This window comes from Tyto alba, unplaced genomic scaffold (assembly GCF_018691265.1).
Source record: "Tyto alba isolate M040663 unplaced genomic scaffold, T.alba_DEE_v4.0 Super-Scaffold_23, whole genome shotgun sequence".
NCBI classification, from domain to species: domain Eukaryota; kingdom Metazoa; phylum Chordata; class Aves; order Strigiformes; family Tytonidae; genus Tyto; species Tyto alba.
In genome coordinates this window covers 18,793,365-18,809,818 of record NW_024881297.1, presented here as the reverse complement: position 1 = coordinate 18,809,818, position 16,454 = coordinate 18,793,365, and the positions used below count along the sequence as shown (strand labels likewise).

The 16,454-nt window shown below is 40.8% G+C and overlaps 1 protein-coding gene across 2 annotated transcripts in view; it reads left to right on the top strand.

The window, feature by feature from the left end:
- SPATA5 (spermatogenesis associated 5) overlaps window positions 1-16,454 on the top strand; it is a 236,514-nt gene that overhangs the window by 200,607 nt on the left and 19,453 nt on the right. The window contains exon 16 of one of the 2 annotated variants that reach the window (XM_032997615.2): window positions 8,365-9,718. The exons of the other annotated variant lie outside the window; for it this stretch is intronic. Within the exon in view, the coding sequence (XP_032853506.2) occupies window positions 8,365-8,541 (177 nt within the window). The 3' untranslated portion in view covers window positions 8,542-9,718. Of the gene's footprint in view, window positions 1-8,364; window positions 9,719-16,454 lie in introns of those variants that run through there. 2 annotated transcript variants of the gene reach the window in all.

The following is a 16,454-nucleotide window of genomic DNA, read 5'->3' as shown; positions in this document are numbered from 1 at the left end:
CCTCAAAATCTGAAAAGAAAGCAAGTAAACACAACTACTTAACACCTACACTATGATAGGTTTCATAAGGCAGAGGCTGCCAAGTCTGTTTTGTAGGTTTTTTCTTTTGTTTTTCTTTTCTAGAGAGAAACTCGTGACAGCTTCAGCTAATGATGTCCTCTAAGTCTTCTAGTTTAAAATTTTCAGTTGCATAATTCAATCTGTCTTGCTAGCGGCATTCGGCAAAATAGCATTGGCTCTGTGTACAGGACCTCTGTAGTAACAGCATACTGTGAGTGAGAACACAGTATTCTGTTAATTACTTTTAATTAAAATGAGTGCATACACACACATACACACACACACGTACATATAGAAAGACTGTTTTTCTAGTGGCTTGGCTTCCTTTTCCTCATTGAAGGGAAGAAGTTAAACTTTCTCATTAAATGTTTATATAAAAATGAAATAATTCTGAGGTTAACCAGAAATGTAGCTTAATCTTGTATAGAAACATGTGTGTGATTTTTTTTTTTATATGTATTTTTTTTTTAGTTGCACAAATATAGCTGAAACTTGAAGTTGGCAGAGAGTGCTGTTTAAAAATATTTAGTCTCAGCATGTAAAAACTCGTTTTGTTACGGAATTCCTTTGTGAAAGGTGTAGCTATGCCATGTCTCTGCCAAAGTGATGGGAGCCATATCGACAGAGTACATTTTGGAAAATAGCTGCATTTTGGGCTTGTAGTTACAAAAGTTAAATTGGAATTTACATGTTTTATATATTGCTTGGAAGGATACCACATCTAGTAATATTTTTTAAGAGAGTGGAAAGAAGAAAAAGAAAGCTTGCAGATGGAGTCAAAGCTTCGTTCTGTTAGAACATGTCGGGATGAGCAGAGGTATGTGTGATGACACTTCGCATGTACCACTGAAGGCTCTGGTTTATTCTCTTTAGCTGTCATCATGTGCTATAGTTATGATACATATGCTTAATTTTGGCTGCATACCTCATCTTTCCCTTCTCTTCTCTGGGCATGTTTAAGCTTTATAGAATAGTAAGAGCTACTGATACATGTGATACTGTCTGCTGCCCAGGCATAACCCATGCTCATTTTTTGATACCATAAGAGCAATTAAATACAGCATTTTGTGGTTGCTGCTGTCTCATTAATGGTTGCCCTGATGCCCTTGTCCCACAGGAGCAACCAGCCACTGGTCTGGCTCAGCCCCTGGCCGACACGCCAGGCTCTGTGGCACCGGGTGACGGCAGCAGGTAGGTGAGGTGAATCAGAAGCCTGGCCCTCCTGGCTGAGACGGGGAGGAGGGGGCAGAAGGGTGGATTTGGTTTCTGCTGCAGCCCCCCGAGGCAGCTGTGGCCACTGTGGAAAGAGCTGAGTGGGAACCATCGTCCTGGTCAGACCAGATGCATTCAGGTGGCACAGCTGCTTTGTGTCTTTGTGCAGCACCTCAGGTAGGCCGTGGTCACACGCCCATCAATCTGCTGAATTACGCAAATAAGCAAACTGTAGATTTAATAGCGAAGATTTGGGCCAGTCTGTTCTGAACTAAAGTCACTTACAGACATCACTGAAGGAGCTGGTTTTGTTCAATTGCAATTCCTTAATAACTTCTTATAAAAGAAACCAGGAATATCAGAGATTGTTTGCACAACCTTTTGGTTCAGAGACACGAGATACACATAATACCTGTCCTTTTTATTTAAAAATTACAAAGGTGATGCTTCATCGCTACAGACCAGTTTTAAAGTAGACTATCCAGTGTCCGCTCATCCTGAGTGTCTCTTTAATAAAAAGGGAAGAAAAGTCTCTCTTTTTATAAAAAATAACATGTAGTTATAGGATATTGCTGCAGAGGATGGCTGCAGGATGGATAGGAACTCGTCTGTTCCAAGGCAGTGTTCATGAATACAGAACCATATAGATGTATGCACTTCAACTTGAGGAGAACTAATAAGATTTTAAAGCACAGTTGCTTAGAGATCAAAGAAGCCTCTGTCTCACTGAAGCACTTGTGTGGCCTGTGAGTGCCCTGCTCACTTCAGTTAGGAAAGTTTTATGGAGCGACAATCATATATTAAGTAAATTCACTCCAAAGCGCCAGTGGTAGGTACAGTACATGAACCTGAAGAATGAATGGATACTCTATGAAAAGCATTATGATGTTAAACTTTATCATTTTCTGGTTAGAGGAGATTATTTTCCGTTTGCAAAATGCCCAAACATATTATCCATCCCATTTAAATCTACAGATCATAGAACTGAGTGGAATGAAGAGATACACATATAGGGGTAATTCTTTGTCTCTCAAAGATTAGATCAAAATTTATTGCAGGGTCATCGATTGTTTCGTAGTATTGGAAACTTTTTCTCCTAAACAGAGCAAGATTCGTAGTGGTCTGTAAGAATTTCTAATCTCGGAGAAGATAAAAAAGGCATGTTCTCTTGTATTTTCCAGTTTTATCTGTTTTATACATGAAACGGGGAAGTTGAAATATGAGAGAATTACTAAATTTATACCTTTTTCAAATATATGAAAAACTCCACCTCTCGCCAGTTAAAAGCCTCTCAGTTTGGCCCACTGTAGAGAAAAAATGGCATTTGCCACGTCTTAAAAAATAGTATTTTTATCTTTAAAACTAATATGTTCTACAAAAGCGTTATCTAGGGCACATGTCCCTAGCCAAGCCAGCACCGTGCTGCGGTACCTGTGCTCACTCAGACAGACAGCTGTGCACATCAGCAGCAGCACGGGGATGCTAAAGCAGGGTAAGCAAGCCCAAAATTTCATGCGGTGATCCGCAGCTTGATGTGCTCTCCACCCCTCCCATGCCGACTGGTGCTTGTCGAATCCCCCTGTGAGCCCATCTCGATATCTCGATACCCCAGCGGCAAGCTAACGTGCTTTTTTTTTTTTTTTTTTTTTTTTTCTGGATTAGTTTTCTGATGGTCTGGTGCATTGAATCAGTTAATGAAAGGGCCAGCTTAGCACCGGAGCCAGCACAAGAGGCGGGTGGGAGCCTGCAGCCGGCAGCGGGTGGTGCCTGCACAAAGGAGAAGGGGGAAAGAGGGGCCGCGGCGTCCCACACTTGGAGCAAGCGTGACCTGCTGGGGCTGACAGAAACCTAGAGGTATTTACTATCTCTGTCCAGCACTGCGCTGAGCCTCGTACAAACCCCTTGCGGGAAGTTGTGCACGGCTGGAGTTGCACTGAATTGAGAAGTTTATGTCGATTTTCAAATGGAGTCAGCGACCTTTCCCTGCTACTCCCTTTTAGCCTCGCTGCCTACAGCGCATCTTCTCCTGATGTGTTTTCTCGCTTTGCAAAGTCGTCCATGCCCACCTCTTTCCTCGGTGGGGTGACAGCCCTGGGTCCTGAGAGCTTTTCCAAGTTCCCTGGTTCCTCCACCACTCACTCAACCCAGGACAGTGGGGACGAGGCTATTGCTCTCCGTCGAGCAGCTTCTGACGCAGGGGTAAGAGGAGGTGCCTGACATGAGTAGGAATTTGCCTGAGTGAGAAACAGATGTCCTGACCCAGGAGTTATTCATGTCTTTTAAAAATGCCATGTATGAACCTTTTATCTCTCCTTAACAGAGTGGGAGAGCAAACTCCCCAAACCTATACACAGTCTTCCTTTGACGCTGCCTAGCAGGCGTGCACCGCATGGGCGCACAGTCCCGCAGGTAGTTTTCATCCAGGAAGCGCCACAATTTGCCCTATTCACAAACCGCAGGGTACTATTCTGTTTCCAGGCTCCTAATCCCTCTTACACACAATCCCTTACAACTTTAACTGGCGGGGTGGAGGAGCAAGTTAAAAAGGAAGGAAAAAGGAAAATGAAACACAATGTACAGCCAGCCAGTGGCTGCCAGTTACTGCACACACAATCGACACCAGCTGCAGCCCAATTAAACTCGACATTCACAGGTGTTCCCAACAGACTCTGCACTAACAAAACCACTTTCTTGAAAATACCTAAGGCTTTAACACAGAAGCTCATTTCTTTTTTCCTCTCTCTCTTTTTTTTTTTTTTTTTTTTAAGGATTCTTTAAAGCTATTTAGAGCACTTTAAATACAAAGAAGCTGAAAAGGACTTTCAGTCCACTGGAAAGAGTTGGTGCTTAATGCCAGAATGGGGGAGAATCGGCCAAGCTGAATCAGCCAGTGTAACCATTGGTTTGGGGAGAAAGATAGGTTAGGCTGAATGCTGTTTATTCAGGGAACAGTAACTGGCACTGGGCATTTAATTGTTGCTGGGAGTGAAACAGGGAGGGAGGGAACAACTAGGTGTAAACCCATTTCTTTTTGGGACTCATCATTGTTTGCACCATAGCTGTGAGCTTGTGTGTGGCTTTGCTTACTACTGATCAGTGTGTGTGTGGCTCAGATAGCAAATTTTAGTTCTCCTTTCCTCCTAGGATAACTTGATACAGTCACCTTTCTGACTTTGAAGTAGGATTCTAAATTAGTTGTTTATTTTCTGGTCTTAAAGCACTCATTCGGATGATAAACCAGTCCTTTACAAAAAATTATAATCTGGTTTTAATACATGAATTCAAAATTATTTCCATGCTAAGAGAGGACTGCAGACAGCACACTAATGCATAGGTCAATAATTTGCTCTCATTCCATTGAAAATGAGCATTGTGTTTGTTAAACTTTCATTTATAATGATACTCATAATCAAACTAGGATGTATTCTGGTACTCAGATTCAATAGTATTCAACCACACCTGGCTAGCTATTCATCTCTGCAATAACACCCCACACCTCTGTAGTTATTGCTTAATTACCTAGTGCCTCATCTGTCGTTTTTTAATCACTGTTGTTTCTGACAATCACTTAATGTCTTCATTCCTGCTTTAACAGTCAATGCTGAAAGCCACTCTGTCTATACTCAGATGCAGTCAAGAATATCTATTTTGTCCTTCAGTACATCAAACTGCAGTTTTACCTTTGGAACAGGACTAGGATATTATTCCTATTCCTCACAACACACAGAGATCCAAAAGACTGCACTTTTTTGGGTCCTTTTTTTTTATACTGAAAAAGTAAAAATGGTGATCCTGTGGATTTGTATTTTAAAGTAGTTAGGAGTTACTTAAAACTGGCAGATAGGTAACGTTGGTTCACAGCATTCATTTACAGAGGCAGTCAGAGGCTGTTCGTGCTGATAAATGTAATGGAGAAAAAAGAAAATCACCCAGGCTTCAAATTCACAAGTATATGACCTAAGCTGTCACCCCCAGGAAAAGGTACTGAAGACAGTGTGGATAATTTTCTGAAAAAAATCATCTCTGCACTAATATGATGGCAACTACAATAATAGGAAAGGAATGGCAAACAACCTAGGAACACTGTGGTCGGTGGTACGGCTCCGTCCGTGCCTTGCACAGCTTCAGCCGCTCAACGGCATGAGAGTGGAGCAGAGCTAGTGAAGACCATGTGGCAGACAGACTGACAAATGGACGAGTTCTGCAGGAGCAGGGACTGAGTCACTGAGGACTCTTCAGCTTGCAAAGACTCGACTGAGAGGGGATGAAATATAACTCTGTAAAATCATCGATGATACAGGGAAGGTGAATGGGGAACAACAGATTAATCACCGTTCTCATAACACAGGAACTAGGAGGCACTTGCTGAAATTACCAGGTTTAAGACAAACAAAAGTGCTTTTTTTTATACAGTGCATGATCAGACCGTGGCAGTCATTACAGGATGATGTTGTGGAGGCCAAAAGGAGAAGTGATTTAAGAAAAAATTTGGACAAATTCATTGAGGTCTGGTGCAAGGTTTTAAAACTGATGATCTAGATGCAGTCTCTGGTTTTGCAGTGCCGCTAAGCCTGGGAAGGATCGGTACCTTGCTGCAAAGCCATTGGGTTTCTTCCTTTGTTGTCAATCAGCCCCTGCTGCCACCTTCCCTCTTTGGCTCACTTGACCCAATCTATGTTGTTTTTTAATCTAGGCAGAACTGACATTTAAAAACCCTTCTGTTGCATGGTCTAGTAAGAAATACCCTATCATGACTGTGACAAGAAATACCTATGAAAAAACAGTAGACCTTAGGCCAATAACACAGCAGATTTCACCAGATGAATTCACTCTCATTTTACTGCTGACTATATTACTACTTGTGTTTGCTTTCCACAAGTGATTTAGCTTTACTAGCTAGTGAGGACACTTGTGAGGACTCTTTTTTTTTTTTTTTTTTTTTAAAAAAAGTTTGCATACTTGAAGGAAGAAGAATAATCAAACTTGCCTTGTCCAATCTCTTACCTCAGACGCCTGATCCTCTGGGTTAGCCAAGGAATGGAAAAAATGCCATGTGACTTCTGTGACCAGACATGAGGGCCCAAATTTTAAACACTGTGCCATAATGCCTGCTGTTTATTACTCAATAATATATAAAACATTTAATCCACAAAAATTCTGAGTGCAGCCAGGAAAACAGAGAATGGTAATTCATGCCTTAAAAATCTTTCTTCTTCCCTTAAAAGCAGATGAAATGCTCTTGGGAAACAAACAAACAAACAAACAAAAAAATCAGTTTTCTGGTGCTTCTTCATGTCTAGTAATTTTCCATTATCACAGAATTTACAGTTCAGTCTTTAGAACAAAATGAAAACAAAAAGATCCTTTGGAGGTTAATTATCATCACTGTTACCAATACTCTTGACAAAGCATAGAGAATATTTAAAAGCATCATCAAAAGTATCACCTTATGAGCGAATTCCTCCTAAGTGCATCAGTGTACAAATGAAATGGGAAGAAATAACAGTCAGTGGTGTTCCTTCTTTTTTGGATCTGCCAACTTGATAGTCTTTCATTCTCCTTCAGTAAAACATATCAGCTCTTAACAAGTGATGATTGTCTTGTGCTGTAGTGATACCCTGCTTCATAATTTTGATGCTGTAGATCATCAGTGGTCTCTGTGAGCAGAACAGGATGGTCAGAACCTGCTGTACTGCATTTTGTGGGTTTTTAATGATGCCTGTGAAAACCCCCAGAAGATTCCCCACATCATTTTGTGGAAAACTTGCCCTTAGTGCAATGTTTAGCAAGAAGAAATGGACCCATCCTGCAAAGATTGACACAGGTTTAGAATCCAGGATGCTTGGGATCTGTTTGTCCATCAACAGTCTTCTCCCTTTTGAGAGACTTCTGGGTTTGGTGTTGGGCAGGGGTGGGGGGGCAGAGTTTGATCTGGTTTGGATTTTTTTATTTTTCTTTAAGTAGCTTTATATTTGTGTTAAAGACCGGGAAATTGTCACACTGTCTGCTTAGAGAAAAACCTGAATGGAAAGACCAAGATCCCTCTGTTAACTTCCTAGATGATGTATTACTTATCTCCACAAGAAGTTGGTGCACTGAATTTCAGCTACGCTTCCACGTTTAATTGTCTCTGACGTCCTGAAAAGCATTAAAATGCATAACAGCAGTGTTTAGCTTCACTGCTCATTAGAGCAGCACAGAACTAATAGTAATATTGTTGTAACTTGACAAAGCCATCTAAATCCATGCATGTTTTCTTGTGAAAGCTTCCTAAACATGCTGCTAAATCCTCTAAAAAGCTACTAAACGGCTTTGGCAACCATTAGCACAGCATAAGCTGGGGAACTCTTTTCAGTAAGTGAACAAACAGAGAAAATATGCTGAATAGCTGGACAAATGTGTTTCAGCTGGCTCTTTCATTTACAGATATAAGGGAGCAGTCAATATCAATCACTGTTTTCCCTGTTGCACTGGAAATCACAATATCTCTTTTCATTCCACAAGCTCTTTTCACCACAGTAATGTGTCTTTAGAGTGACACTGGCATCAGTCTGTTTCCGCTGTCTGAAGTCCAGAGAGCTTAAAAACACATTGCAGGGTATGAGACCTTAACCCTCCTCCCCTTACACACACCCCTCTCCTTCTAGCCTTCCTTTCTGAATTAATTGTTTTTACTTCTTTCCCAGCATAAAGCTGAGAAAAGAAAGTGCCCACAGAGCCTGGGAATATCTGCTCTTGTGCTTTGGGGACAAAAAAATGTATCGCTGGTGGTTGGGGTTTGAATTTATCGGGTGTGGCAGAGAGTTTAACACAAGGTAATATGATTATTAAGTTAATTTGCAACATACTGCATGGAATGTAATGTTACTGTGGTTTGAATTTCAAGCTATATCCTGTTTCTTGGATGTCCTAATCACCCACATCCTCATTTATTAAAAAAAAAAAAAAAAGGAAGTTAGAGAAACTCTGTCCTTGTATCTTCTAGCAGTTGGAGTATGTTGATTCTTGTGTTCATTTTCTTTCCTTTCAAGGAATATATTTTGTAATAACAATGCTACGTGGGTTGTTTTATTTTTCATTGTTTCTTTGCAGATAACAGCAGTCTGTAGAGAAGCAGCCCTTCTAGCTCTTCAGGAAGACATACATGCCAAATCTGTCATGGGACGGCACTTTCGGTACGCACTGACTGTCGTCACCCCAAGGATTCCTGATTCGTTAATCCAGTTTTATGCAGATTACCAGCAGCAAAGTGGACTGCACACGCTTTGAAAGGCAAATTAATATGTACCCCCATTCATGGTGTGAATAACAAATTTCCTTTGTAAAGCTGTCAAAAGCCAAAGAATTTTTTATTGTGAATGAGTGGATTGTCCGAAGTTAACGGAAGTGCAGAATTGTCGTAATAAATGCCCATGTAGAAGTTTCGAGTGTAATGGATATCGTCCAAAACCTTATATTTTACAGTTTCAGTGGTATAATCTGCGTTTTAGAGTAAGATTGCTGATTTAAGTCAGTTTATCTGAGTGTATATCTGTGTATCCAAAAAAAAAAAAAAAAAAATTCTGAATTGTTGGTAGATTCTTGGCCCTAAAGCGGGTAACAACAAGTGTCATTACTGTCTTTGTTTGCTCCTGCCTCAACCACAGTTTAATCCCAGGGACCATCCCAGTGAGGTGCAGACCGGCCTCGCCACAAAAAGTGCTGAAAATTATTCTCAGTATTTTGATTTATGATCTCCAGAATAGCTACCAAACAGCCATGCTGAACACAGAGCTTTCCCAGATAAGGCTAAGGTATCCTGATTGATTACAGCAAAACATTTATCTTTGGTCTTAAATAACTCCTTTTTACACATACTGGGAAGTAGGCACCTTAAAAATTTACATCCCTTGGCTAACCTGAAACCACTGCCAGGTTTCAGCAAAAGACTTTTGTTGTTGCTTGTTTGTTTCCAACAAAATAAAAAGGGGAACGTTGATTGGTAATTTAAAGTTGGCCACTTAAAATCCTAATGAATCCTAATTAATGTCTGAGAAAGCCTCTTTGCAAAAACTGTTATAAATGACCACAAAATAGTTCAGGGACAGATAAAATCTTTTCAACTTCTTTGCTATGTCATCTTTTGAAATGATGATGGGTCCTTATGGGCTCTCTGCTCTTGCACTCAGTATGAAACACAGTTAAGCAAATTAATTATCAGCTTTTATCTCCGTAATAGAAACACTGGTATTTTCTATTCCAGACATGAAAAATAGAGGGAAAGGTAAAGCAAAACCAATTCAAACTTTAACAAAAATTAAAAAAAAAAAATAAAAAAAGCTGACAAAAACCTGAATTTCAATGAGTAATTCTGTGTTTTCCTGGTCTTTTGTGGGTAAGTAGAATTTATAGGTCAAAATTTTAGCCAAATCCTGCCTTCACTTATTGAAATAAACAAGAAATACCATTTCAGGCTTTATGTAAGGTTATTTTTTGAATTTGTTTATTGATGGTTCTGAAAACTTTTCTTTCCTGCAGTCGTTATATATGTATTCATGAGAGAGTAATAATTATTTAGAAATTTATATAATTTTATGAGAAATTTGAATATATCTGTCTAAAAGAGATTCCTATTCTATATATACTTACATTATCGATGAAATTTAAAAAGTAATCTCTTGGTCTTGCTTGCAGTTTTTTTCTCTTTAGTAACTCTGTACACAATTTGTAGCTTTTAAACATAAATCCACTATTTTAAAATTGCAACTTTTCTATTACTTTTATTCTAACCTCTTGTTGCTATAATTAGCATTTAATTTTACTATCACTGAAAAGTATTAGAGGCTGAGGAAAAGCAGGTCGTTTACTTAGTTCATCTGATGTATGTGCAGGTTTTTTTGTTTTTTTTTTTTTTTCATTGTTTGACTCTTTCATACTACAACAGACAGAGGGAATTCAGAAAATTATAAACTGGAAAATGTGCCTTGGGGATCAAAGCTGCATTGGAAACTACTTTATCCTTCTTTTCTAAATTTTATATGCTCCAACTTGAAGCTTGGGATGCGAACCATTTATCATAACCATTACATTTTTTATGTTTCCAAAAATTAAATGCCATACCGTTATCCCCTGGCACTTCCTCCGTTTTGTGTTCCTGAAGGGAGGAAAGAGAGGCCATGTTTTTTACTGCCAATAATTAATTCTGTTTGTAATTCTGTATCCTAAAAATAACACTATGTGATGCTCCAGATAAGTAGCAAAACTAGATGGCCATTCCTTGGGAAGTGCTCAGACCCCTTGGGAACCGGCACCAAGGTGTGAGTCTGAGCTGAGAAACTGAGAGCGCGGCAGGTAGGAGCTGGCTGCCCTTTCTGTACATGGACTCCTGTCGCCATCAGAGGGGATTCTGAACATTGAATTTTAGGACATTAGGAGAGAATGCTGGCCCGTGACTGCTGTTTGTGCCTTGGGAAAAAACCCATCCCTGCAAACATTTATTCTCTCATGGTACCACATTTTTCCACGTGGTACCAAGTCTCTTGATACATATCTACATGCCTGAAGCAATCTAGAGTGTAAGAAGCTCCCCTTTTTATCATTGGGTTTGTGGAACTTGATTTTTAAAAAAGTAATACACTCTTAAAAAATATAATTGATGTCAAATTTGTAAAGTCCCTAGAAGTTTTATGTTGCTCCCAAATATTCTGTTTGGAAAACTTGGCTAGTCTGATGCCACTCAAAATCTTACTCCATCCCAAGCCACAGAGAAATTGAGATTTAAGGAAAGGTATGATGGTTCCCTTTCTCGTTCCTAATGACAGATCACTGTTATCATGGACGAGCAACTTGAAATCCTCTTATCAGAATTCTGGAAAATAACCAAAAATTCAGTTTTGGTCCAAGCACGTTAGTAACACAGTCCTTTCACAACCCTGTCCGGTGAGCGCTTTTGCACCCTCAGCCTCTCAGTGGAACTTACTGATGAGGGCACTGTAGGACAGAGCACTTCAAAAGTATCTTCTGTGAGCCTGTCATTTAAATGAGTGGGTTTTAATTCAGAGCTGAACTTTTCACAGTGTGTTTTACCAAACACATTGTGCCTTGGCACCGAATCAAATTGCTTGCAGCGTGAGGCCATATAAGCCTGAACACCTCAACGCTTCAGAGTAAATCAAAGATAGAGGCGTCCTTTCTTCTGCTAGGTTAATCACGTTTATTGATGTTTGGATATTTCCATGAGTTTTAATTTTAATAAAATGATAGAAGCTCAGTGAACAGAAATTAAGGCATCTGAGAAGAGCATCTCTCTCTCATCCTCTCTCTAACTGCTGAAGTGGTTCCTAGACTTACTTCTTTATGTTCTTCAGAAATACGGTATTTTTCCTGCCTGCTGTTATCTTTTGGAGCCAGTTTTTGGCCCAAATACTGCTAGAGTTGCAGAATTGCTAACATTAAATCAGCTTTTTAATGTTTCAGGCTCATTTTGTTTAAATACAAAGTCTAACTTTTTCCTCCAATAACGTCTTGCAAAATGGCATAAAATGTCTTTTGACAGGTTTGCCAAAAATGACCAGGAGAATATTTATGATCAAAATGCAAAAATGTCTTCACTTAACTTGAAAAAAAGTTCAGTCCTGTATTCTCCCTAATGCATAAACCAGATTTCATGGCAAGTATGATATACAATTCTTAATCCTGGAAAAAGAATTAAGTTTATTGTGAATAATTTTCCTACGGTCTCTAAATGAGAACATAACACAAGGCTTACTGAGTTCAGGTGTGAGGGCGAACATCAGAGACAGAATAAAGATAATTTTCAAAGATGGCTATTCAAAATCACTGAACTTAGACTTGTCAGCCCTTTCAAATATTGTGTCCTTAAAGGTGTTTTTTTTGTGTATGCTGGCTCTCCTTTTAGTTTCTTTACTCATTTTAAATGACAATGTGGTGGTTCTCCTTTAGAAACTGGGCATGTGCCAAACATAATGTGCCTATAACTGAGCATCAGTCGATTAGTGCTGTGGGAAGTCTGTCTGTGGAGGATGTTTCCCTGAGAAGCAGTCGTCAGACTCCATGCTTGTGGGGTACGGAGAGGGATAAAGAGAAAGCTGAACTGATGGACACAAGTTCATAGGTAGGAGAATTCTCTCTCCTTATTGCAACAGGCAAATATCAGGGCTGTGGAGGACACCAACCCTTAAGGCTTTCAGTTGTTTCTGGATCTCCCAGAGATTGAGTGGGTGAAACAGCATTACTGATACCAGAAAAGCAAATGTCCAGTGGTTGTGGTAGCTCAGTATCTAGTGCTAGCTAGGAGAGAACTTGGAAGATGAAGTCACGCATGTGCCTGGAAGGCAGGCACCCACTGCCAAAACCTTGGCAAAGCCCCTGAAACAATTACCAAAAAGCAAGCATAAAGATCTTGCCTGGTTTCCTGTGACCACAAAGCTGGGACAAAACTGAATGTGCTTCCCCCTGTGCTGCAGGATGACTCCCGTGTTAGTGAGTCAGGGGCGTGAGACGTGGGAGCTGGGCACAGACCGACCCGCACCTCGACCTGTTCCTGGCATACGTGATGGGGAGGTCCACTGCTTGGCCACCACTCACAAAGCCAGCACGTAAGGAGAGACAGGGCGAAGGAGGGTGGATAATTGGTGCATTTCAGCTACTCCACAGCCACAGGACACAGGAGCCAGGTGGCCTATGTAAAGCTTTTTGTAGCTGCTCCAAAATCTATCTGGAGGTCCCAGTCGATGTGCAGCTAACCCATAACAGAATTGCTTTTGGAAAATTGGTTTTACATTGTGACCCTTTTCTATTTGTATTTAATGTTGTTGTAGTGACTTGCAAGAAGTTTTATCTACTGTGAACCTCAAAATCTTTTGCTTTCGCTGATGCCTTTTTTTTTTCTTTGATGTGAAAGAAAATACTGAAGGTGATCTAATGTGTGCAATTTAATGAAGAGCTTTTCCTGGGGGGTAGGTGGAAGAGGCATGTTTTAAATGGCAAGTTAACATCTGAAAGACACATATCTCAGCTGAAACCTACTCCCAATCTTGGGGTTTGTGTCTGCTCTTTCTGCAACAGCTACCTGTTCATTTATTAATCTTTTCTCTAGGAAACTCAGCCATGCGTTTTCTCCAGGGCTTTATATGTTCTGTATTAAATATTTTAAATGGTGTCATTCTTCCCTGCAGACTTAAATCCACCCAGAGTCCTGATAGGAGAAGGAGATGTGTGTTTTCTCTGTTAACTAGTCCGCCAAGGAGCGGACTGGTGAGGGGGGGAGAGCCCCGTGCTGTGTTTGCGTGGCAGGCCTCCAGCAAGAGCGCAGGTGTTGCAGAGAAGGCAATGGCAACCAGATGACATTCTTTCCCCTTGAACTAGCATGGAGCCATGGCTCAAACCGATTACAGGTCCTTCCAACAAAATCTGAGGCTAGCATGTTGACTGCATGTCCCTGTGTAAAACCCGGGGCAATAAAGCTTGGATTCATCTAACTAAAAGATCAGGGGGGAGGAATCGCTCTCAGTTCCCTCGGTAGTCATTGCAGAAACACTAGAAGATGGTCCAGACAGTGATTTATCCCAGCCAAGAGCTGAGCTACCTTTCTGGAGGTGCTAAAGGGGTAGCTGATGTCAAAAGAGGCCCCTAAGTACTTTAATCTAGAGAAAATGCCTAGAGGTAGATGGAAGGAATTGAGAGCAGTAACACTCAAAATACTGAGAAAAATATTTTATCAACTTGTGCAAATATATCCTGTTTGCATAAATGTTTTGGGAAATGCCATTGGTCTCTTCCTCTCAATACCTGTGTCTGTGTGGCATGGCAGTGTGCTCTTAAACACACACCCTTCCTGATTTTTATATCTCCTTTACTAACAGAGTTTTCACATCCCTGTTTGGTATAGTAAATGGCTCTGCATCAGCAGAGTGTGGAAAGGGCTTTGATAACCTTCAAGGTGAAACACTTGTCAGCTCTCACTTTATCCAGGAACGGGTTATCTGGACTGTGGAATAATGAGGTCATGTCTTTCCTCCACACCGCTGGCAAGAGCTTCGAATTTCACACAGGGGTAGCTGCTTACATCAAGCCTGCTCTGCTTAATGCCGTTTAAAGCTACCCCCCATTTCTGTCAGCAAGTTTTCCCCAAACCGAGGATGCGAAATGTGTTCATACAGCCTCATTTGCATTACGTGCAGGGTGTCTTCATGGTCCTTGGAGTGCTCTGTTAACAGGGAGTTGGTTGGGTTTGATGCCGAGGTGCAAGATGCAAGTAGCGGGGTGACTTGTGCGTGCTACTGCAGCTACGTACGGGTGGGCGCTGCTTCTGAGGGATAGAGGGGGATTTGGCAGGTGAGTGGGCCAAAGCCATATAGCTCATTTCAGGTCAGCATCCTACTGTCAGCTTGCTGCACTGTCAGCTTGCTGCACTGCCCGGAGCCTAAATCTGCAGCTTTAGTGCAGAGCTCTTGCATTGAGAGTGGCCATGGACATGAAAGATCCCTAAAGCACACAAGCTGTGGGTGTTAAGTCCTATGGGTGCTTAAATAGATTAGACAACAAACAAACAAATCCTTTAACATTCTGGAATGCTTCCTTACCACCTAAATAGGGATTATTCCACCAAAGCAGCAAATTCTACATTTCTACGTAGTGTAAAGTCTGCCTTTCAGATAACTATGCTCCTTAATAAGCAGTACTCTTAGGTTTAAAAAAAAAAAAAAATATATGAAAACATATTGAAAACTTCTGTGTGGATTTCAAAGAAAGCACAGAATTGTTAAAGAGAGCCTGTGAAAACTGAGGTTGCTCCCATGCTGGCAGTTGCATACATTGGATGCTACACCAGAAAGGTCGCTAGAACAGAAAATATTATCCTTAAAATTTGTTTTACAGAACTCACTACCATTTATGTACAAACATGCGACATAACTCACCCACCACTTTCTTCTTAGCACTGTGAAAATCTTGGTTAAACTGCTTTCTATCTGAAACATGTAGAAATAACTGGTTACCTTGGTTTGATTCCACTTCCAGGCTTTCATCATCTGTAATTTTGGTAAAAAGCTGCTTTTGTTAATATGTAATGCATCATAGTAACCGGTTACACTTTTACTACAAAAGGGTGTTTTATTTTCCTGAGGGATGAATAGTAATCAAGAATCAGCTGGTAGTGCCAAGTGCCTTGATAACACAATTGGCTGCATACAGCTTTGTTAGGCCCCTTCCTGCACTTGCCAGAGAGACTTAAAAGAAGATGGAAGGAAATCTGTTCTTTACCTACTTGTCTGTTGGGAATCTGATTTTGGGGATCGCTTTGTCTGTCTGGAGGAGAAGGTAAGTGACTGCATCGAAGCACGTGAAGCTTTTACTGTTTAACGATGGGGAGGGGAGGGTGGGAGAGGAGGTGGATAGAGAAAAGGTTTGAAAATAAGCATGTGAATTAGGAAGATTACCCTGAAATTAAACACTGTCTGATTTTAATGTGGAAAGGTGGGGACTGATGGAGTTGGAAGGAGACAGAGAGTGGGAATACTGATTATAATCAGAGTAGGGGCTGATTTGTGTTATTTTGATGCTGATTTCGGTGTGCTGGTGAGCTGAAGGAGGGCTACAGTCACCCTGGCCCTATGGTAGGAAGTGTCTCACTGCTAAGCACAAAGTGGAATCTGGCTTTGATCTCATTAACCCCATCAGCACTGGATTAACATATGTGTTTCTGGAGCTTGACTCTTTCAGACACTTAAGGTGTATATAAAGTCGCAGACATTACGATTCATACTTTCTTTGGGTTTGGGGTTTGGTTTTTTATTAGTGTCAGACTAAATTCTCCTAGGTCAGCCCTGGCTTTGGTCTCGCTGAGTGTTTCCCGTGCAGCAGGGAGAACACTCTTGCAGTTGCTTTCTTTCAGAAAAAAAGAAATTCTCACATCTTCCCCCTCTCCTCGAAAATGGGCCTTGTTGACTGGAAAAGATAACAATCGCAGCAGGGCAGCACTAAGGGCAGCACACGGTGTTTGCTGCATATGGAAGTGAGACCTCTCTGAAGTCTTTGGAGCAACCCATCTTGAAGTGCAGCAAGCCCCACGGGTGCAGAGAGATTTTACAGATTTATTTCCTCATGGAAATATTTCATTATGTCATTGGCAGGGTTCAGCACAGTTACAAAAACTTTAGGAGAAAAATTCTCTTCTTCTGAAG